At 48.0% G+C, this 21,369-nt stretch overlaps 5 protein-coding genes across 5 annotated transcripts; 1 reads left to right on the top strand and 4 right to left on the bottom strand.

The window, feature by feature from the left end:
• Positions 1-239: 239 nt before the first annotated feature.
• On the bottom strand, positions 240-3,516 carry C922_03068 (hypothetical protein; the record flags this gene model as incomplete). The annotated part of the gene is made up of 9 exons (XM_008818660.1): positions 240-323; positions 483-668; positions 795-857; positions 1,036-1,195; positions 1,376-1,893; positions 2,073-2,193; positions 2,359-2,432; positions 2,671-3,135; positions 3,271-3,516. 9 exons carry the CDS (start codon positions 3,514-3,516, stop codon positions 240-242), a joined length of 1,917 nt encoding a protein of 638 aa, XP_008816882.1.
• A 1,249-nt stretch (positions 3,517-4,765) lies between these two features.
• On the bottom strand, positions 4,766-6,465 carry C922_03067 (hypothetical protein; the record flags this gene model as incomplete). The annotated part of the gene is made up of 5 exons (XM_008818659.1): positions 4,766-4,868; positions 4,997-5,061; positions 5,196-5,270; positions 5,452-5,602; positions 5,834-6,465. 5 exons carry the CDS (start codon positions 6,463-6,465, stop codon positions 4,766-4,768), a joined length of 1,026 nt encoding a protein of 341 aa, XP_008816881.1.
• Positions 6,466-8,565: 2,100 nt separating this feature from the next.
• Positions 8,566-10,083, top strand: C922_03066 (hypothetical protein; the record flags this gene model as incomplete). Its single annotated transcript, XM_008818658.1, has 3 exons — positions 8,566-9,468; positions 9,657-9,887; positions 10,006-10,083. The coding sequence occupies 3 exons, from the start codon at positions 8,566-8,568 to the stop codon at positions 10,081-10,083; spliced, it is 1,212 nt and encodes a 403-aa protein (XP_008816880.1).
• A 484-nt stretch (positions 10,084-10,567) lies between these two features.
• On the bottom strand, positions 10,568-14,398 carry C922_03065 (adenosinetriphosphatase; the record flags this gene model as incomplete). Its single annotated transcript, XM_008818657.1, has 1 exon — positions 10,568-14,398. The coding sequence occupies one exon, from the start codon at positions 14,396-14,398 to the stop codon at positions 10,568-10,570; it is 3,831 nt and encodes a 1,276-aa protein (XP_008816879.1).
• Positions 14,399-15,655: 1,257 nt separating this feature from the next.
• On the bottom strand, positions 15,656-20,007 carry C922_03064 (hypothetical protein; the record flags this gene model as incomplete). Its single annotated transcript, XM_008818656.1, has 3 exons — positions 15,656-15,724; positions 15,903-16,218; positions 16,376-20,007. The coding sequence occupies 3 exons, from the start codon at positions 20,005-20,007 to the stop codon at positions 15,656-15,658; spliced, it is 4,017 nt and encodes a 1,338-aa protein (XP_008816878.1).
• Between the last annotated feature and the right edge of the window lie 1,362 nt (positions 20,008-21,369).

Genomic DNA, 21,369 nt, shown 5'->3' with positions numbered 1-21,369 from the left:
GTAACCTGTTTGGCTTTCTTTCCCTCATTTGTGCGGACGATCCGATCGTCACCGCATGTTTAGCAACACGAAAAAAAACAAAAACAAAGAAAAAAAAAACAAAAACAAAGAAAAAAAAAACAAAAACAAAGAGAAAAAAACAAAAACTAACAAAAAAAAGGCAAAAACAAAGCAAACAAGAAAAAGACAAAAAAAGCCACGCCTCTTAACCATCCCAATGGGTTAATGCGAAGGGGGGACTACCCCACTTGGTTCATCTTTCTCTGCAGGGCGGTCAGATACTCCTCATTCTCTTCCGCGTGGACTGCCTTGGCAATGCCCACCTGTTATGGGGGATAAACGTGAGAAAAGGCAAAAGAAGTAGTTACAGGGTAGGAATACAGACAGGACGATGGGGTGGGGGGGGGCTTCACCAATGGGCACCATTTTCAAGGCAGCCGTGGCACTGCTCTGTCGCGCCACTAAACGCTCTTGCCGCTTACGTAGGAGCCCTTGTGTCCATCTCCGCGCCGGTAAACGGTGTAGTAGTATCGCATGAAGGTCGCATTCCCCAAAATATAGGCGTGTCCATATTCAGGCGAAACCTCGATTTCCATGAACGCCGGCTTGCATATGTCGGACCTCCGGACCAGGTACTGCGCCGGCGTCAGCGTGAAGGGCATGTTGTTCTGCGGGGTGGGGGAGAGCGGCATGTGTTCAATGGCGAGCGTTTGCAAAGTTTCGCTTTTATGAACGCTTAAAGTGCTTCAAGCACACGTGAAGTGGTTAAATGTTGTGCATCTTCCTCTAATTACAATGACGTAGGTCAGATTGGGGTAACTCGCCACTACTTCGTCTATGTTGCTGTCGTCACATTTCTGTGGGGGGAGGTGCGAAGGTGTTTTTCTTCTTTTGCAGCTAGCCATTTTGCGCACTGCCTGTGTTTTGTGTTTGTTTTTTTTTTCAGCTAGCCATTTTGTGCACTGCCCATGTCGTGTGTGCATTTTTTTTTTTTCCCGTTTGTATGGCCTGTTCAGGCGATTTTTCCAAACGTACCTTCGGTGGGATGACTTTGAAGAAGTAGTCGATCTCCGACTTAGGGACACTATTGTAGGAGGTCCCAGAATCGAAGATGAGGTAGTTTTTGTTTTTCTTTAATTTCTTGTTCTTGCCTCGCCGGTTGACTCTTCTGAGGTGTCTTCTCCACCTGTGCCGCCTGCGCCATCGGTGGTGTGCCTTTCTACGGTGCCTTTCCGGGTGAGCACCATATGAGTTCCCTTCGTCCCTGGTAGAATACCCTCCATTTCTGTCTTCCCTAGAGAGGTTCTCCCCCGATGGGTCTTCCTCCTCTGAGTCTACTTCTGCGCCTTCCCGACGGTGCTGCCAAACCCTCGACATGTCCATCAAGTGACTTTTTCTTTTCAAGTATTTCCTCCCAAAGGAATTTCTTTGCACTTTTCCTTTTTTTTTTTTCTTTCTCAAATCGTAAACAATAGAACTGGAGTCACAACAAAATTTCTGGTGATCGATGTACAGTCCATCAAATTGTATTTCCCAGTAGTATTCTCTGACCACTGGGAACATATAAATGTCTCCCTTGAAAAAGCGGCTATCCACTCCTCCGAAGATTAAAGCTGAATGTTTATTGTCCTTTCCTATATATATAGAGAACTCGTTATGGTTGAACTTATAAGTGTTCATTAGATTTTCATAGATCGTTGTCTTCCCTGTGGACAGCATTGCTGGGAATGCCAATCCGACTATGCCTTCGAAGTTGATTCTCTCAAAGACGTTTGATTTTGCTTCGCTCCTTTTCTCGCGCTTTACGAGTCCAAAGGGTTGGTTGAACACCTGGAAGGGCCCTATGCGGAAGTTCTCCACGCCGATCACGCCTTGGATTATTCCCGTGCCGAACTAGGCATATAAATGGGGTGTAAAGGAGCGGGGTGTAAAGGGGCTGGACGTAAAGAAGAAGGTGAGAGCGTAACCACGTCATTAGATAGCCACGTCACTAGATAACCACGTCATTGTATAACCACGTTAGTGAATAACCAGGTGCGTACGTCTATCTCTACACATCGCTAACGCCCCACCATGATGTCCAGATTCGTGAGCGGCTTGTAGTAGCGGAAGCTGCTAGACAACTTGTAGTTGTACCGGTGCACCTTGAGACAAGTGTCATCCTTGCACTTGGTGCTCACGACCCAGATGTTCCTTCGTGGGGGAAGCAGTGTTGGAAGCAGTGGGGTATACATATGTGTGGTACGCTCGAACACGAAGTGTGCATATACACACATGGGGGGATTATTTCGCTGCGTAGCCACATCTCCAAGTGGCGGAGGTGACCTTTCCCTTCTTCCCTCCCCTGTCCAAACTTACGTGCTCCCGGTGTCAAAAATGGGTCTGATCGTTTGAGGCGGGGTGCCTATTTGGATGTACCCGACGTATTGGCTCTGCGAGGAGGGGCAGTGAAGAGGAAGTGATTAATGGGTGAAGAAGGGGAAGCGATTAATGGATCAAGAAGAGGAAGCCATTGTGTGGGGAGGACATGGCCAATGAGCGTAGAGAAAGTGATTAATGGGTGAAGAAGCACAGGCCACTGATTTGAGCAGGTCTAGCCAATTGGACACTCCCCTGCTGTCGTGTGCTTAGTTTCGTTTGGACACAACAGCTCCGAAGATAAATGCTCACGTCTTGCAACTGCTGCAGGGGTAGGGTCACTTGGTCGGTAGAGGAAAAAACCTCCTTCTTTTTAGACGCGCCGCTCCAACTGCTCCCCCGTGCCTGGGACTTCTCCCCCGAGCCATCCATAAAGTGTGCAACGTAATCAGGCTGTCCAGAAACACCGTTACTCCTGTGACAGTCCGAAGTGACGCAATTTGGAAACTCATCGGGGTGCTTGTCTTCCCCTCCGTAATGGGTTCCTTTGTTATGATGGAAAAGCTGGTTGTCCATCGTCACGTCGGAAGGGGAATCTTCCTCCTCCTTCTCCCCCTCGGCTTCGTCTTCCCCTTCAAAAAAACTGTAAGATCCTTTTTTCTTCTTTTTCTTCCATTTCTGCTGGGGCAAATTTTGTAGAAGCCCTGATTTTATTTTTCCAGTTTTGCCTTGAAGATATTTGCGCTTGCTGGGGATGGCCACCAAGGGGATTATGTTCTGCGCGTGAGAGAAAAAAAAAGAAAGGGGGAGGGAGGGGCTCATTTATCGTTGTCACGCTCGGTACTATCCCTTTTGAGGCACTATCACACGCTCTCGCTGCCCTCCTGGATTGGTACTTCCCTGGGCGGTTACCTCAGACTCCCCCTTCTCATGGATGCACACGGAACAAACGTCGCACGTGTCACACGTCGGCATGTCCAAGTTCGTCTCTTTCTCCCATGTTAGGTCAGTTACGAATCTGGGGGTGGAACCAGGTCGTACGCAGCTGCCTTGTCTAAAAAGGAAAAGATGTACTGCGAACAGCAGGGATGCCGTCGGGTGAATTAACAAGCTCGAGAGGAGTCTTCTCCCCAGTTTCTGGAAACTACGGGGGGTCATCTTTGCATCTGGATCGGGGGAGAATTGAACACAGTGGGAGGCGCGTGGGGGGGAGGAACGCCAAAGGGGCTACCCTCATCAGGAGAGATGGTTGTCCACACAGTATCACACATGGACTAAAGATTAAGGAAGTTGCCTGCTAGCACCCTTAAAAGGGAGAAAAGAACCCTTAACAGGTAGAAGTAATCTTAACAGGAAGAGACACCCTTAAAAGGAAGCAGCAGCCTGGACAGGAAGAGACTTCCATTGGGGATGAAACTTCCTTTGGGGAAGAAACCTCCTTTGGGGAAGAAAATCCTCCTTGGCGACAAAAAATGACTCATAAAAACACCCGTTGGTCGCTCCTTAGTTTTGTCCCACGAAAAAGAAAAAAAAAAAAAAAAAAAAAAAAATGAAGAAACAAGCATAGCCACACAAACATATCAACGAAGCGACACAAAAACGTAACGCAACGTGGACGACGCAAAGCAGCCAATGGTCAATCGTCAAACTAATCAAGGATGGGCGAAAACGAAGCAGTTTTCACTTGGGGCGCCCCTGGGAAATATTCATACACATTCATACACGCACGACTGCTACTGGGTCGCGCGATTTTCAATAAATAACGTGGTGAATTCGATTATAATTTGTTCGCCCTGCTCTGTCTTCTCTACGTGAATGTCATTTGGGCGGATTCGTCCTTGTGTACTGCTGGCCCGGGGGGCATATCTCCTCATAAAAATGCACATAAATATGTACGTGAGGATGCACGTAAGCATGCACGCAAAGACGCATCAAGGGTGGAGGCGGATGTAAATGCGACGGAGAACAGTCTATTCTTTGGGTCATGAGGGGACACTCGTGCATCCCCTCTTATCATCAAAGTCGCGGCAAACTCACCGCGAATTCGTCGCCAAGTCGCCGCCAACTCGTCGCCAGCTCGCCTGAACTCACATTCGCGTATGCCCCCCCTTCCAGAACAACTGACAACGTGCAGAGCGTTGCACCTGCGCCCGCTCGGTCACACATAAAATGTCCAGATTAATTCGAAGGGGAAATCGCAAAAAGGGGAGTAAAAAAAAAAAAAAATATGCCTCGCAAATTGGGCAAACTTCATCAACTTCGTCAACTTCGCCCGCTGCGGCGATCATCCGCATGCCACACTACATACGTATGCACACACATGGTGAACAAACCGGATCGGTAGAAGAAAAAGAAAAGGAAAAAAAAAATTGCCATGGGGAAGTGCGCCCCCCTGAGGGAAACGCCGTCAAAAGTCAATCAGTTTGCCGAACAAAATGTGCTGCAGGATTTGGCGCTTCTGGATGATCTCTGCTTGATACATCTTCAGCAGTCCTGAGCAGATTTTCTCCCTGAGAAAAAGGAAGAAAAAAATTAAGGGAAGCTACACAGATGGCAAACAATGCACGCATAAGTTGCGCTGCCGGGGGGGGTAATCATCCGAACGGGGAACATGCGTCTTCAATTCCGCTAGCCATACCATGTCTCCACACCGGAAATGTCGTACAACATTTGGGAGGATTCGTGAAAGGGGGCGTGCTTCATCTGCGAGGAGGAGGGAAGCGTGCAGGCAAGCACATAGGTGTGTATGCATGCAATTACACACTGCTAGTCTAGACGCAAAGATGTCCCAAAGTGCCGCTCGAACGGAACAGATTCACCACCACGACATGGCATACCATCGAAATGTATTTCAACGCGTCAAAATAAAGGTACTTGGGTGCCCACAGCTCCAGAAGTTCCTTCTTTTCGATCTGAAGAACAGGGCACACGAAAAGGGTGGAAAAAAAAAAAAAAAAAAAGATAAAAACAAAGTGTATACCCGTGGAGGTACTACATGTGCCGACTGGCTAGTGCGTACACAACGGGACCAACAAAAGATGGCTCTATGGAAAGGGGCCCACCACGTTGCGGGAAATACACTCCCCCCCTTACATCGTCCGTCTTTATCTTCGTGTTGTAGGATAACTGCGCTGCGCCGAATAGAAAGACTAAAAACTGGAAGTCGTCCAGCCCCCAGGCGCCTCTGCTCCCTGCAGGCTCCACGGTGTAGGTGATTTGGATTCTTCTGACGCATTCGAGGTACCTGAGCGGTTAGAGGGGAGGAGGAAAGGAGGAGGATATTCCAGAGGTGGTTGCATTTTGGCACTGCCTACTGAGGGGGGAGTTAAATCCAGAGAAATGCGGCTGCTCATCATTCTACGGATTATCTACATGCGCAACCCGCTTATCAGTACATACACGTCGCGCAGTCCGCATGGTGCAGTCCGCTTAGCGCAGTCCACTTCTCTCGTGCGGTGTGAACCGCTAGCCTTACTGCCGGTAGAGAACAAGGACGAGGTGTTTGTGGTCGGGAGGGCCAAAAAACTGCAGTTTGTTAAGGCAAAAGAGGAAAAGCAGAAAATTCAGCTCATGCCCTGTGCCATAGTCAATCCGCTTCCTATTCCCTACTGAGTTTTTTAAATAGTGACCCAACTGAAAGGTATGTTCCGATAAGTTCTGTAATCCCGATTCGGCTAAAACCTTTGGTAACTTTTCGTCAACCTCTTTGTAATACTCATCACAGAAAATTTGGAAGCCTTTGTTGCCAAATCGAGTCGGCTGCTTTATGGGGGGACACAGATCTATATAATTGTTCATGCTCTTTACGAGAGTGAATACATTCTGTACGTTGCGTGAAATGAGCAGGATGTTTTCGACTTTGTCAGTGGGTGTGCCTACTCCTTCGACGCTGTCCTCCCGTGTGTAGAATTGATCCAGGGGATGCATCTCCACCGCCACGACGGAAGTGTTTAGTTGCGTAATGAAATCGATCAGCTCGTTGTAGGCTGCACTTTTGATGAACCTTTGCACGCTATCCTCGTCCACGATTTTGAAGCTCAGCCCCGAGTCGTCCCCCATTTGGCTGGTCATATGGTTGGCTATTTCGGTCGTCATATCGTTGGGCATTTTCTATGAAGTGGCCGAGTGGCGCGGCGTTGCGGAGGGCTCAGACAGGGTAGGTTCTCTCCAGAGTAGACGGTGTTGTTCACGCACAGTTGTAGGTATAACCCCCCCTTCCGTGCACATAGGTGGTTTATCCTTTTTTTCTTTGCCCCTTGTCCCCACACTGATGGTTGTCCTCTCGTTCTGTTCTCAGAAGTGGGGGCCCCAGCTCCTCAGCATTACAGTGTATATTTTTATTTTTTTTTTTTTTCCTTTTCTTCCACTTTTGTTACTTCCCCCGGGATGTTCTACCTCTCTGTGCCGCCAACACAGCAACGTGGAGCTGCTCAAATTTTGGCGTATCAGAAAGGAACTTGCCTCACAAAAGGTTTGATTGAAAAAAAAAAAAAAAGGGGGGGACTTCCTTTTTTTTTTTTTTTTTTGATGTGGATTTGCAAGGGGACAATTCGAATGTCAATCATTTGCCACTGACCATTTTGTAAAAAATACCACTGGGAAGGAACGGAGGGGGCACCTTAGAACCGTAGTGAACTCGGGGAAACGTCCTTCCTGCCACGTGAAAAAAAAAAAAAAAAAGAACTTTTGCCAGCAACAAAACTACTACATCACTTTTGTGCTCCGCTGTGATGGGATAGTTCGTTCAATTCGGCGGAGAGAAGAAAAAAAAGATATAGCCCCTTGGAGAGAAATAAAACCAATATACATTCCACCGATTGGCGTATGTCTTGATGGAAAGTAAAGGTTTCTGCTTTACTTTGCTATCCTGCGCTATGCTTTTTTTTTCTTTGCTGTGTTTTCCCTTTTTCTACACCTTCCCTTTTTCTTTTCGTCTGCCCCCCCTCTTTGTGCGCATACGTGTGTCCTAGCGCCGTCGATAAAGGCCCTCTCTCCCCCGACTGAATTGCCTATGCGGAGGAGATAGCGAGGTCACAGCAGTTTGGTGGAAGGCTTCCCGGAGGATCCACGCGATCCCCACGTGGACGCATGCGCATGGTGGGGAGTTAGGTGATAGTCAGCGAGGCAAACGTGCAGCGGCACGTTCGAAGCGACACATGCGAAGCGGCCCACGTGCGAAGCAGCAACGTGTATATTCATGTGTATGGGCTGTTTTGGGGAAGCTTCCACCTCTCCTTCACACGAACAGAGTCAGTCAGCCATTCATGTCGTCCAAATTGTGGATCGGACAATACACGGGCGAGTTCAGCGATTGTTCTTTTTCTTTTTTTTCTCTTTCCTCACATTTGGACAAATGAGCGAAAAAGAGGCGGCGCAATAAATAATGCCCCCCTTTTTGTAAAGAGGTAAGGAACCAATGTTGGGTCAACCCTCACGAGGAGGGAGACAGTGAATTTATTTTTTTTAACCATGCTTCATCCCCACAGGGGAGGGGATCAGCAAAATAAAAAAAAAGAAAGGCAACCTTTTGAAATGCTTTAAATGTACCTACTAATAAAATTGGGGGAAATCATTAATACGATCAACGCCTCAAAACCCTGTTGTCATTTTTTTTTTTTTTAATTGACAGGTCTTTTCCAGTTCGGCCGCTTTTCCTTTGCGCTTATATGCGTTCGTTTGTTCATCGCCTGCCTGAGCGCAAGTCGGTCGCGCGGTGTTGCTACTCCATTTGGCTGCCCACCACATTGTCACTACTTCTTTTCCGCTTCTTCTCACCAAAACCTTCTTAAGGGTGATCCCTATTTGCAATTTTGCCCTCCCCTGCGGGTTGAGGCCTTTACTAAATCGTGTAAACTCTGCCCAGATGGCTTTTTCGCGAGGAGAAAAACCATGTCAAGAGGATTTGCTTTGTTTCAACGAACTTAATTCACACAGCTCCATCGGAAGACCTTGCGGATGACCCCCATATTTAAGAGGGGAGTGCGAGCTTGAATCCATCCCCTTTGTGAGTGACCCCAGCTGATCTCATAACAGAAGGCAAGGAATAACTATCGTGTCCTTTTTTTCTTGTTTTTTTTTTCCATTTTAAAAAAGACGAAGGCTCTCGGATTACGTTATGCTTCCCCTCTCCCCCGGGAGAATTCCCCCTTCGAGACACTGCTCCGCCGAATCACCCTGCAAACGTGGCCTAACCAAACCATATTATGCATGGACATCTTCATAGACGAAGAAATAAATCGTAGTGATGAAAACGAGGCGGTGCTCCTAGAGATTGATGATCTGTTGCCTTTTAAGAACGCTCCCCCGAAAAGGGGGAAGGGGAAAGAGAAGGTGGGAAAGGGGGAACATAGAAGAGGTGAAAAAAGGGAAGAAACAAGCTACAAACAAGATGGAAAAGAAGGTGGCACACAAAGTGGGAGACAAGGTAGCAGACAGAGTGGAAAACAAAGTAACAAGCATAATGGCCAGCCGAATAACAAATCTGAAATGAGGCGAGGCAGCCAAACGATGCGAGCAAACCAAACGAACCAAGCGGGGATGTACCCCCCGTGGGAAGACAGGAAGGTCAAAGCTCCGCATAGAGACAGACAGGACGTCACCGATGATGCGAATGAATGGTTAATAAAAAAAGAACACTTGAGCGCAGTTCAGCATGGAGACGACCTGGAGGACCATCTCACAGACCTTGAGGAGGAAGCTGATCCGCTGGCTGCAAAGCACGGGGGCCAACACGCTCAGTCGGGAGAAGCCAGGAGGAAATATAACCCATGCGGCAACTATCCCCTCATCTGCAACCTGTATGGAAGAGCAAAACGTTGCTATTCAGACATTGTAGATGGAGTGGCAGACAAGTTCAGTGGGAATATAAAGCACGGTGATGGTTTCTTTTACTACAAGAGTCACACGTCATCCGATTTTTTGCACATCCTTGCCAATCGTCTGTACTACTCCAGGGGTACCATGTATTTGTACTTCCTTGTGATTTTCCTTAACCTTTTTATCCTTGTCTACACTGCGTGCACAAAGATGGTCAGTCTGTTTGTGGTCATCTCGGAGATGTTTGTCATCCTCATGCTCGTGTTGGAGGTTTGTCTGCGCTTGGCCACGCAGGTAAGTAATCTTCTAGTGAATGTGCTGTGAGAGTGAGTCCTGACACGCAAGCGTAAGTGCGCCTTGGGGACGATGCCCGGGCATATTTTGCCCCCGCGTTGCACTTCCACGTACGGATACATGTTTGACGACTCCACACACAAATAGGAACACGTCTCACTGATGCTGCTCATTCTCCACACCAACAGGGTCGAAGCTACTTCCACAATTTCGAGGGTCTGTTCGACGTGACCGTGACGACCATGTGCTTCCTGCTGCTAATCAGCAGCGGCGACCTGAAGGTGTTTTCTCAGGCGGAGATAATCAAAACGAAGAACAAGGAAGTGGAGGAAATGATTTCGCAGAGCCTCACCGTTTTGCGCTTCTCTCTTCAGCTCTTCCGGACGCTCACCCTGTTTATGCACTACGAGCGGGTGAAGGTAGGCACGGAGCAGCGGCGTGCGTGGAACAGAGGCGGGCGCGGGGGCGTCTGCCTAATTTGCGCCCCCCTTTTCCGTCACTTCACCGCCACATCACCGCCACTTCCCTTCCCAACAGGCGCCAAGCGAGAACATTGACTTTTCGGTGCTAAACTTGCCCCACGAGGAGGAAGAGGAAGATGATTTTGTCATCTGACTGGGTGTGCATTTTTCCCCCAAACTCTCCCACAGCTTATAAAGAAGATAAAGGGTGGGAAAGGAAGAAAAAAAAGAAAAAAAATGGACACATTAAAATGGTGCGCAGAATCTGAGTAGCATCCCGCTGGTGGTTGAACGCCCATGGGAAAGGGGAGGCGCTAGGACAAGGAACAAATTTGAAAAAAAAAAAAAAAAAAAAAATCATAAATATTAGCAAACTTCAGAAATATTAGCGAGCTCAGAAAAATTAGTCATTTTAGAAAAATTAGCAATTTCAGAAAAATTAGCCAGTTCTGGAAAATTTCCCCAAACTGAGCAAACTAAACAAGTGGACAAAGGCAAACGCGTTAAACAAATGAAACAAACCCGGAAGAGGGACGGACAGTTTCTCCGATTATTACCCCCCTGAATACATGTACTACTTATGTGTATCCCCTTGTGGGCATGCTCCCCTCGCACACACTCCCCCTTTTTCTTTTTTTTTAAAATCTTCGTCGCTTTAAGTCCTGAAAGGACGAAGCGCCATCGTGGCCGCCGTGGAGCCCTCCCAGGCTATCTTCGTCCTGTTTTTTTTTATAGTCATATGAAAACGAATCGATCAAATCTAATTTTTTTTTTTTGTCATTTAAGACATCGACGTGATTCTCCCCCATGGTTTTCCTAATGTGGAATGTTTCTATGAAGGGGTCACCTGGGGGTGATTCCTGCGCACTTGGGCCTGTCCGTGCACCTCCGTTTGCATATTCCCCCGGGGTGCTCAAACGGGTGATGGTATCAATTCGGTTTGGACAAATTGTTCGTTCACTTGGCTTGGCCGCTTCGTGGGGGATCTGCATGGGTTGCGCTGTGTGACTCCCTCTGCACACCCCATCTTGGAAGGTATAGTTGGACAAGTCGAGGGGAGCTTGTCGTACCTTTTTCCTATCCACGAGCAAATGGTCTCGGTTGGCATCCAAGTGGTTATCCTTCGACTGGTTTGCCGCCAATTGGTTGGCCTCTTTTACAAATTTAAAATCGTCGTCGAAAAAATCCATCAGCCTGTTTTTGTCGTTTCCGCTAAAATGGTGCAGCGGGCTGGTCGCGTCCGCAGTGGTGCAAAAGGGGCTCAACGTGGTTTCCTTTGGTCTACGGTTTTTCTCGATGGCATCGCTGTGCGGGTGGTTTGTCTCACAGTCGAGGAGCGGCTTCACCCCTCCTATGAGCTCCCCAGTGGTATGGTTCCTTTCGCCGTGGGGGTGACAAGTTCCATTACCACTGATGCCCATTTTCATCTCCGTCTTGTCGCCACCATTAAAGTGTCTACTTCGGAAGGAGGACGTCTCTTCCTCCCCGTGCGCGCAGTGGCGGACAACTCCGGCGTCGGTAATGCCTTTGTGGGTAGCTCCTCCGTGGGTAACTCCGCTATGAACAACTTCTCCGTGGGGAATGCCCCCCTGGGGAATGCCGCTGTCGGCGAGACTATTGCCTATCCCCCCATCTGGATAAGGACCACTTCTTATCTCCCTCGAGGGGGCGCCCTGGAAGGAGGAGTCTTCCCCAAGCTTTCGCCCCTTGTGGTCATATTGAAAGGACGAAATTAGGTTGGAAAACTTGTTCAGACTGGACATGCTTCTATCGACGGGTTCAGTTGAACCCACATTTTGGCTAGCTGTGTTGAGATTTATATTCATATCTAAGTCGTGTAGCAGGCAAAAACCTCGGATGCCTGAAATGAGCTTTTCCAAAAAGGAGTTAGGACAAACGGGGGAAATATTATCAACGTGCTTTCTAATCAGGTGCACCGAGTTGAGTCGTTTGTGGCATATGTCTTTTAATGGCTTGTCCGATATTAACTGAAAGGGGGGGATGTTCTGTTGTCTGGCTTCTATGATTCTTGTCCTAAGTAAGATTTTCATAATAGAGTCATTTATTTTCTCTTCCGTTAGTTTTTCCTCCCTGTACTGATGTTCCCTGTGACATTGATTCTTGTCCGTGTTGAAGTATCCATATTTGTTATCCGGAATAGTGTTGTTCCTTTCGACGCTGGCTTTCTCTATCGGGTAAACTCCTTCGGCCTGGTGGGAGGAACTACGGTGGGTAGCTGTCAAGAGAGGGGAAAGGGGTTCTCCTTCCAACTGGTTTTCTTCCCTGCGTAGATTGTTTCTTCTTTCCCTGTGGGTGAAGTCCGTCCCGAAGGTGCCGCCTCTGTTCCGCTGACTAGCCCTCTCCTCATTTGTATAATCAAAGGGCTCATTTGCACTTCTGAATCCATTGGCCTTCTTCGCTCCTTTGACAGGCTTTTCCTTCTTCTCCCTGTCCATCAGAAAGAAGGGCAATCTGACGTTGTACCTTTGCTCAGAAGCGTTAATAAACTCCTCCCCCTTTGGCGTTACGCCTACACTGAGGTAGCTTACATCCTTACTATAGACTAACGTCTCCTTCACGTATTTGTCATTTCTTGCCACTTTCAGAAAAGCGGACCACCAGCTGGTGCTTTTGTGTGCACCATCGCCATATTCTTTAATGTTGTGGTAGCCTTTTTTAATTATGGATGCTTCTTTGCTTTTTACGAGCACTTTGCAGATGACTCCTACTCCGGTTCTTCCCTTAAGGGAGGAAATGCAGCTGAGTAACGTTTTCAGTTCCGTGGAGAGGTCTATTCCTTGGCCGGTGGGGACTGCGTGGGGGGTGCTGTTCCTCCTAGGAAGAGTAGCAGTCAGCCCATTACGCGAGTCCCTCTTCAGCAGAGAGGTTGAGTCTGTGCGGGATTGCCTCTTCGAGGGGCCTGCACTCACGTCGAGGGGGTTTATACCTCCCATGTTTGTTCCCCCGATGCTTGTTCCCCTGATCATCTTTTTGGTTGCCCCGCGAATCTCCCCCAAATAATAAGCACAATTGTCGCAGTTGGCACAAAGGTACATGTCGTACTTCTTCACATAAAAGCAGACGCCGCAGTTATCCTCGCAGTTGAAGACGTCCACATCGGTGCATGTCTCCGGCGTCTCATCAAAATAGTCATATATCTTTTTCCTCCGACAGATGGTGGAGTAAGCATAGTCGGATGCCTCCGTGAACATGCTTATGATATGCTCGACGCGTTGGAAGTTGGTTTCGATTAAGTTATTGGCAATGTTTTCTCTTAGGAGCAGATTTTTTATCTTCGATTCGTCATTTATGTGAAAGAAAAGAATAGCCTCCGCATTGCTGTTGTCTCGACCAGCCCTTCCCACCTGCTGCACGTAGGCCTCCAAAGACCGGGAAAAGCCATAGTGGACGATCCTCCTAATATCCGGTTTGTCGATGCCCATGCCAAATGCTACCGTCGCCACGATTATCTGCACTTCGTCCTTTAAAAACTTCTCATGTGCCTCCTTCTTCTCATCATTAGACAAATCCGCATGGTACATTCGGACGAGCAGTCCCTTCTCTCTCAGAAAGGAAAAGATACTCTCGCATTCCTTCTTCGAATTCACATAAATAAGGGTAGAATTGTAGGGGCATATTTTCGAGTTATCAATAAACCGCTTCGTTCTCTGCAAAGATTTGGTAGATGGGATGTCCAACACATCTCTCAGATCGTTAAGTAGATTTGTCTTCTCCCGAACGCAGTAGAAAAGGTTCCTCTTATTAACGCTACTCGTTTTGATAAGACATTTCTTCAAATCGAATTTTAGATTTTTTAGGATATCTCTTTGGACCTCTCCTGTGCACGTTGCTGTTAACCCCATAAAGGGGGTTCCCACTAAAACGTCCCTCAATTCGTGTAGTTTTCTGTACGAGGGTCTAAAGTCATGTCCCCACTCCGACATGCAGTGCACTTCGTCAATGGCTACCAGTAGGATCCTCCTCCTTAACATTAGAAAGAGCTGCTTATTATTCAGTGCATACTCTGGACTGCAATACACTATCTTGTACATGCCATGCTTCACCTGTGTTAACACTTGATCTTTACTTATCTTTTGTCCGCTTCCTAAAAAAATGGAGGAGATTCTCTTCCTATTCAGATTATCCACCTGATCTGTCATTAGAGATATAAGGGGTGATATTACCATGGTGAATTTGTTTTTGGCTTCTTCCATAAGGGAGGGGATCTGGTAGCATAGCGACTTCCCCATCCCCGTGGCCATCACGATTAAGCTGTCTCTCTTGTGGAATACTGCGTGCACCGCTTCGATTTGGAAACCCTTCAGATTTTTATAGCCGAAGTGCTTCTTCTGCGCCGCCTCCATCTTCGTCTTCAGCTCCTCCAGGGAGTAGCTTCCCGCCGCTTCACTCCCTTCCGACTGGTCCGTTTCCGACCCACTCGACCTCTTCACCTCCAGGTACTTCAGCATGGCGAGCAGCGTCCGCGGGGAGGTGAATCTGTGCGCTGTGAATGGACCCTTATGTAGGGGATCCTTTGGCCGGGTAGCCCCTTATCTAGGTAGCCACCCCTTCTACCTTTACCCCAGCGCGCTAAGCACACGTGCACTACACCCCAACGGTGGGACGAAGGGGCCTGCCAATTTTGACGGTCCCCTGAAGAGGAACCTCAAGCGAAGCCTTAGCCTCGTAGCGTTGTCCCCCAAGAGGAGTCCCGATTGGAAGGGAATCGAGCCGAAGGCTTCCTCCCGACAGCGCCCGCGCCAAGTGTGTGCGCTCGTACGGAGTCCACTTCGGATTTCACCCCCAGCGAAAAAAGGGGAAAAGAAGGAGGGAAAGAGGGTAAAGAAAATGCAGAGAAAAGAGGCAAATGAGGGGAAAAAATTACCCAGTGGAGTGCCACACACACAACTGACTTCTCCCTTTCTTCACAAAAATGTAGGCCCTTTGGTGCGCACTTTTTTTTCGATTTTTTTTTTTTTTATGTTCAGTTCAGCAATTGGCTCGGAAAAATGCACATCGCCCCCAGAGCCGCGACTCCATTAGCAGGAGAATATAACGTTGAGGATACTCAACCTATACACACATCTGCGCGGGCACACCCACGTATGCGCAATGTGCTAGAAGCACATCCGCTTCATACCCCGTCGCATAGTTCGTAGTAGCATAGAAGAAGGTTTTCCTTTTTTTTTTTTCTTTTTTTTTTTCCCCGACGCTGTTAAAATTCACAGAGAAAATGAACGAGCCAACTTTGTTTACTCCCTTCGAGGAGGGGGGAGAACCTCTTTTCCCCTGGGTCGATTTCTCTTTGGTTGGTTTTTTTCTTTCAAGTTGATGTAAGAAGAGAGAAAGAAGGGGGGGGGCGTATCCACGCCCAGACTCTACTGGGTAGTCCCCCCCTTCTTGAAGTCTCCCTAAACAGGAGATGGTAACCGGTTGGTGCCACCGGTAATTCTACGACGACACGCGGGGAAAGGCATGTTCAGCAGGTAAGCCTGTTGGGCAGATAGGCCTCTTCAGCAGATAGGCACACTATGCTGAGACGCTTTCAAGTGCACATACAGGAGCCCGAACGAAGCACAACGTCAAAAAGGGGGAGTTCCTTTTCCAAATGGGACAACGGATTAAAACAAGACAGGTTCCTCTGCATGGGCGAAAGAGGGTGGCCGTGCCGAGGCAGTTCTCTTCTGGTCATCTTCACTGCGAAGCGGCGGGTGCAACAGGCCGCGTCACTGCGTCTCCATACTGAGGCCCGTTTGAACCAGCGTGATTTTGTCTCCCAGGCTGAGGGCGATTCCCTGGAAAGGGGGGGAGAAGGAAGAAATGAGAGGTGGCGAGAAGGGGAGTGATGCGATGGGGTGCCGCGACGAGGTGCCGCGATCGGATGGTCTATCTCTTAGATGATCGTTTTGCTGATCGCTTGACCGATTGACCAATTGACCGGTGGACAGCTTGGACGCTTTGCGCTTTCCCCACCTGAGTGCGGCTGCGCACGCGGATGCTCCCCGAGAGGCGGCCATCGGGGTTCTTCTGCACGGAGAGGTTCGCCAGGGAGTCCTCGCCGAAGATGCTACGCGAAAATAAGTTGACCGCAAAGAAAGCTGAATTGTTCACGAGGCACTTCAGATCCTCCAGGCTCGAAATGTATGATATATAAATATCGATGGGGGAGACGTTGGTTTGCTCTGGAATGTTCTTGGCTTCCTTCTCGTAGTACTCCAGCGGCATGAACTTCTCCACGATGGTCATGTTAGTGTGCTTAATGATGAGCTTGAGCAGTTCGAAGGCGTCTCTGCAGAGGGGGGGGAGAAAAAGTTTGGAGCAAAGTGTGGCGCAGAGGTGTGCAGCGTCATTATGTGGAGAGGCGGCGGGGGTAACCCATACCCGGTAGGCAACGGTAACCGATACCCGCCGGTAAACGCTTCCCATCTCTACTCGCCGCTCCCCACCTGATGGGCGTGTTAATGTTGATCTTGTTCTCCCACTCGAATTCAGACCACATGATGCGGAAGAGGTGGGACGAAATGAACGACACGTTGATGTAATCCGTCATATTTATGTTGAGCTCGCTAAGGACGATGTAATTCTTCCTATTTTCATTCTTGCGCTCATAAAACACATAACCGAAGATGATGCCCGTCTCCGTCGTGTGTACCTTCACGGTGATCTTAAACTTCCTCTTTTCATTTGGACCTAAGTTAAACTCGGGGATCTTATCGATGGGCTTCAAATTCCCATGAGTCGACAAGCCGATGAAAATATTCTGCAAGTAGGCACCCGATTGGTTATAGACATACAACTCTACGATAAGGTTAATATTGGATACGATCGGGACGGCCTCAATAAAGAGATCGTCATCGGTCCCTGTTAGCTTTTGCGAGCTGTACAGCTTGGCCATGAAAAGGGAGGAATAGCTGTGCTTAAACGATGGGAATCTGAATTCGTTTTCCTCAAAAAGGATGTCGTTACTCAGGGTGTACTTCAATTTGAGTTTCTCCAATTTCTCATCCATCAGAGCAGATCTTTCGTCCATCATAGCAGATTTGTCGTCTATTAGCAAAGCCCTTTCGTCCAGAATATTCAGGACATTTTTTTTCTCCTTCAAAATGCGGAAGTATATTTCGTCATCCACGTTCTGCTTGTTTTCATTCGGTTGGGTTGGAGGCACGGTGGTCACTCCTCCTTTGGACTTGTCCATGGATTGTTCGGCGAGGTTGTTTCCTCCCTTGGCGTCCAGCCCGAGGGGGGAAGAAACTCCTGTGTCGATTACTCCTGTTTGGGCTCCTCCCTGGCGGTAACTGGTGCTGTAAATGCTGCTGTACTTTTCCTCCTCCTTGTGAAGGAACTTCTGATAATACTCATTCCCACTGAGGAACGTCACGATGAGATTCTTCGTCGATTCCTCCATTGTCCTCATATTGCACGTGATATTGAGAAATATTTTGAGGCACTGGCTAACCCTAACGACGTTGCTGTCGTTGTAGTGCACATCAAGGGAGCTCTTGTTTGCGTTTTTCTGCGCCAGGTACTTCACCATACTGGCGAGGATGTAGATGCCTTTGTTCCTGAACGTGTTAGCGGCGTGGTTAGCGTTTCCGTCAGCCTCTGCGCTTGCGTCACCGTTTTTGGCGGCGTCTCCGTCTGCTTCTACCCTTCCCTTTTCTGAGCCGCTTCCCACGCGAGGGCTGCCAAACGGGGGGCCCAAAAAGCGGAAGGCCTCTCCACCTACTGTGGCCACCAATTTTAAATACAACTTAGTAACACACACGCATAGAACGGACAGCAACAGATCGTCATTATTAGAAAGTAAATTGTAAGCGAAGGAGTTTAGCTCTCCTGGGGTGTCATCCCCAGGGGATGCACTCTGATTTTTCCACACTGCCTCTGTGGCGTACGTCCCGTCTTCCAACACCACCGTCTTCGCTTGAATAGCAGGAGACGCAGATGAAGAACTCGCGTTAAAATTTACCACCATTTTGTTCTTCTTAAATTTCTCACTCTGTAAGCTGGTAATAATATCTGACTGGATGTTACTGCCAAGAAGGGGGAGCAGATGCTCATACAACTTATCGAGAAATTTCAAAATGACTTCTTCTCCATGCATGTACTGTCCTAGGACCCAAAAGAAGATCCTCAGGATGTGTGGCTTCTTCACGTCAAATATAGCGTCGACGATTTTTTGCAAGATGATACTCTGCAGGGAGGGATTATTCGCTAGCTTCCTAATACATACCGCCGCTTCGTAATTTATCTCCTTCTCTTCATCATTCACGTAGGTTAGAAGCAAGTCCACCATGCTGAGGCACTCGTTGGAGAACATATTGCATATGTGTTGCATCGATTTGAGCAGTATTTTCTTATAACCAATGACCTCTTGGTAGTTCGTGGAGAGGTTATTACCGACCGTGTTTGTCTCTGTTGCGCTTCTCATAGCCGTGTTGGGAACCCCATTTGGGGATGCGGGTCCGCCATTCGCGCCTGCACTGGAGGAACCTACCACCGCGTTGCTGTTTCCACCTGCACTGGGGAAAACATTCTTGCTATACATTACCGTGTTGTTCAGCTTAAGAAGCTCCTTCTTCAGCACACCCAACACTAAGTGCACATTTCGACTGCTCAATATGTGTAGAACTAGGTTTAAAATTTTGACTCTTATATCTCTGGAGGGGAAGTTCAATGCCCTCAGTAAATCCATGACGTAGTTTTCCAGCACCTTCTTCCACTTACACATGATATAATATAGCCTATCGATTACAATCAGTTTGATGTTGTTGTCGTGCTGGTTAATTAGAAGCTTTATAAAGCACTCGCTTGCTGTTTTTATGCTGATCTCGGAGGTGCTCATATAAAGCAAACAGCAGGCACCCTCATACAACACACTATTGCTGACGTTCTTGCTCATCATGTTAAGGAGAATCTTAATGACATTGTTCTTGTATTGATTATAATCGCTTTCGTTTAGCTTGTTCTTCCTAAATTGTATTTCTTCACTCAGCACGTTTAGCATTCCTCCGTTTGTTTCACTCAGCTGATTGGTCGCTCCGAGGGGGGTACTCACACTAAGTAAGTGACTTCCAATTTTTTGCTCCACTGCAGTGACATGCTTGCTTCTCTTCCCCATGGGTAGTTCTCCCTGCTGAAGGGGGTTCTCCTCTCCGGAGAGTAAATAGGCGAAGAGGTCGATATCTCCATTGGATAGGTACCCATCTTGTTTCTCTTCTTCTGCTTCGTTTGATTCTTCTGCTTCTTGTCCCCCCTGGGGGGGAGATCCGCTTATGGAGGCAACCCCACTGCGGACCCGCCTGTCCTCCTCGTTCTCTTCATCCTCGTCATTTATCAACAAATACGAATCGTCAAACACGTGGGGAATATACAGCTTCTTAAATAGGTGAATCACCTCAAGCAGAATAACATCGGCAGTATCGTAGAGCTGATCGTTTAGGGAGAGAATATACTTCAGTGTAGTCATCGGGTCGACATCAATCAGCATGGAGAGTGCACTACGTTTGGTCGATATGTCATTTTCTAAAAATAATATTTTTTCCACTTCTTTAACCGAGTTAGGGATCACATCACTTCCATGCTCCTTTATAATGGTGTGGATACAACTGATAGCATTCTTCCTAACATAGCTGTGTCGATGGCTTAGATTCTTGGTAATGGCTTCTATCAAAGGATCGATGATTTTAAGGTTCTTAATTTTGCTCAGTAATCTAAGAGTGGACCCCCTGACGTACTCATTTGGTGAAATGATGTCATTCCTCAAGGCATTACACACGAGAAGCATTTCTTCCTTTAAGCTCCCATCACTGTTACATTTGTCTACCACCTCAAAGAAAATGTGACTCAACTTTTTTAATCGATGGTCCTTATGGGGTACTATGAACCTGATGACACACATGAGCATATTTCCATATGGCTCCCCTTGTATGATGTTAAATATGAGGTGTTCCATGCCTTCTATCTTTTTCTCCACATTTTGGCTTTCTAACTTCTTCTGGATTTCGCTGATGGACGCCGTTTCGCAGTTGTCTGTACAGATGTACAGCGTGCAGTTGTTCTCGATCTCAGTGTTTCCCATTGTGGGGGGTGGCGGCGGTGGCGTAAAGTGGAGTGACGTGGTGTAGGGCAAATGCAACGCGACGGCTGACCTCTACACGGGCGCTACACATGCAGAGCTACACACCGCTATGCACCTGCATTCCCCTCGATAGGTGTGCGGGCGAAAAGGAGGGAAAAAAAAGAAAAAAAAAAACGCACACCTATGTGCTTAAGATGTACATAATATGTGCATGTATATACCCGTGCAGAGCAAGACCGCGCGAAGCAAACTTCCTCGCGGAGGCAGACAAAACGGGCCGCTAACAACCCCCAGCAAAGGGGGCATCAGATGGGGACAACACAAGCGATTTGGCGACGACGTGATGGGAAGACGACGCGATGAGGAGACGACGCGATGAACAGACGGGGCGTCATTAAGTCGAGGAAAAACGCTACATCGTCACGCGGACTGGAAAATCAAACGGGCCCCGCTCTTCCTCGCAATCTGCGAAATTTCTTGTTGATGGGAAAAAAGAAAAAAAAACGTAACCCTAAGGTGGCTCCCCCCCTCTCAAATGCTCTAGCAAGCATTGCTCACATTTAAAGGGGTGTCAAAGGTGGAGGGGGCGCCAGCAGGAAAAATGCGCAGAAGGCGGCAGTGAGGGGAAAATAACCTCACGAAGTTCTCATTGCCACTTTAGAGGGGCAAAAGCACCATTTATTTCTGTTCTTAACAAAGGTTTCCCGGCAAATTGGGGAATACGGTTGGTATGTAAAAGTAAAAAAAAAAAAAAAAGAAAAAAAAAAAGGGTAACCACGATGACGACAAGAGAACAGCCACGCGGTTGGCTCGATGACACATCAGAAATGAGTCACCCTCAAAGTGGGGCGAATAAACTTGTTTTACTGCTCATTTGCGAGTGCGTCACTAGGCGAACCGCCAAGGGGAAGCGCGCTTCGCCTCGTCGCACTCTGTAATGTGAACCGCCGGGTGGGCCAAAAGGGGCGAGCCCTGAGCGAATGTGGGGGTATGCCACTGCGACCCGCCGAGAAAAAAAAAAAGTTAACCTGTTAAACTATGACATTACTTCTCGGAAACGTCCCCCCTCGGTATCGTCATCACTCCATTTCGCCTGGTAGCTACACCACAGGCAGAAGCCCAACCCCGGAGCCTGCAAAAGTGTACGCATGTAAGTATGTACAAAAGTAGGCATGTACGAAAGTAGGCATGTACGAAAGTAGGCATGTACGAAAGTAGGCATCTACGAATGTAAGCCTTTACCAATGTAAGCTTGTACACATGTGCTATGCATACCCAAAGACTTGGCGTGGAATCACGATCATCCGTGAAATGATGTTCCCCTGTTGTGGCTGGAAGATATCCCAAGTCCCCCACTGTGTG

The sequence above is a fragment of the Plasmodium inui genome (genome assembly GCF_000524495.1).
Source record: "Plasmodium inui San Antonio 1 unplaced genomic scaffold supercont1.12, whole genome shotgun sequence".
In the NCBI taxonomy this organism is placed as follows: Eukaryota; Apicomplexa; class Aconoidasida; order Haemosporida; family Plasmodiidae; genus Plasmodium; species Plasmodium inui.
The sequence above is the reverse complement of the archived record's forward strand: the minus strand, read 5'-3'. Positions and strand labels throughout refer to the sequence as shown.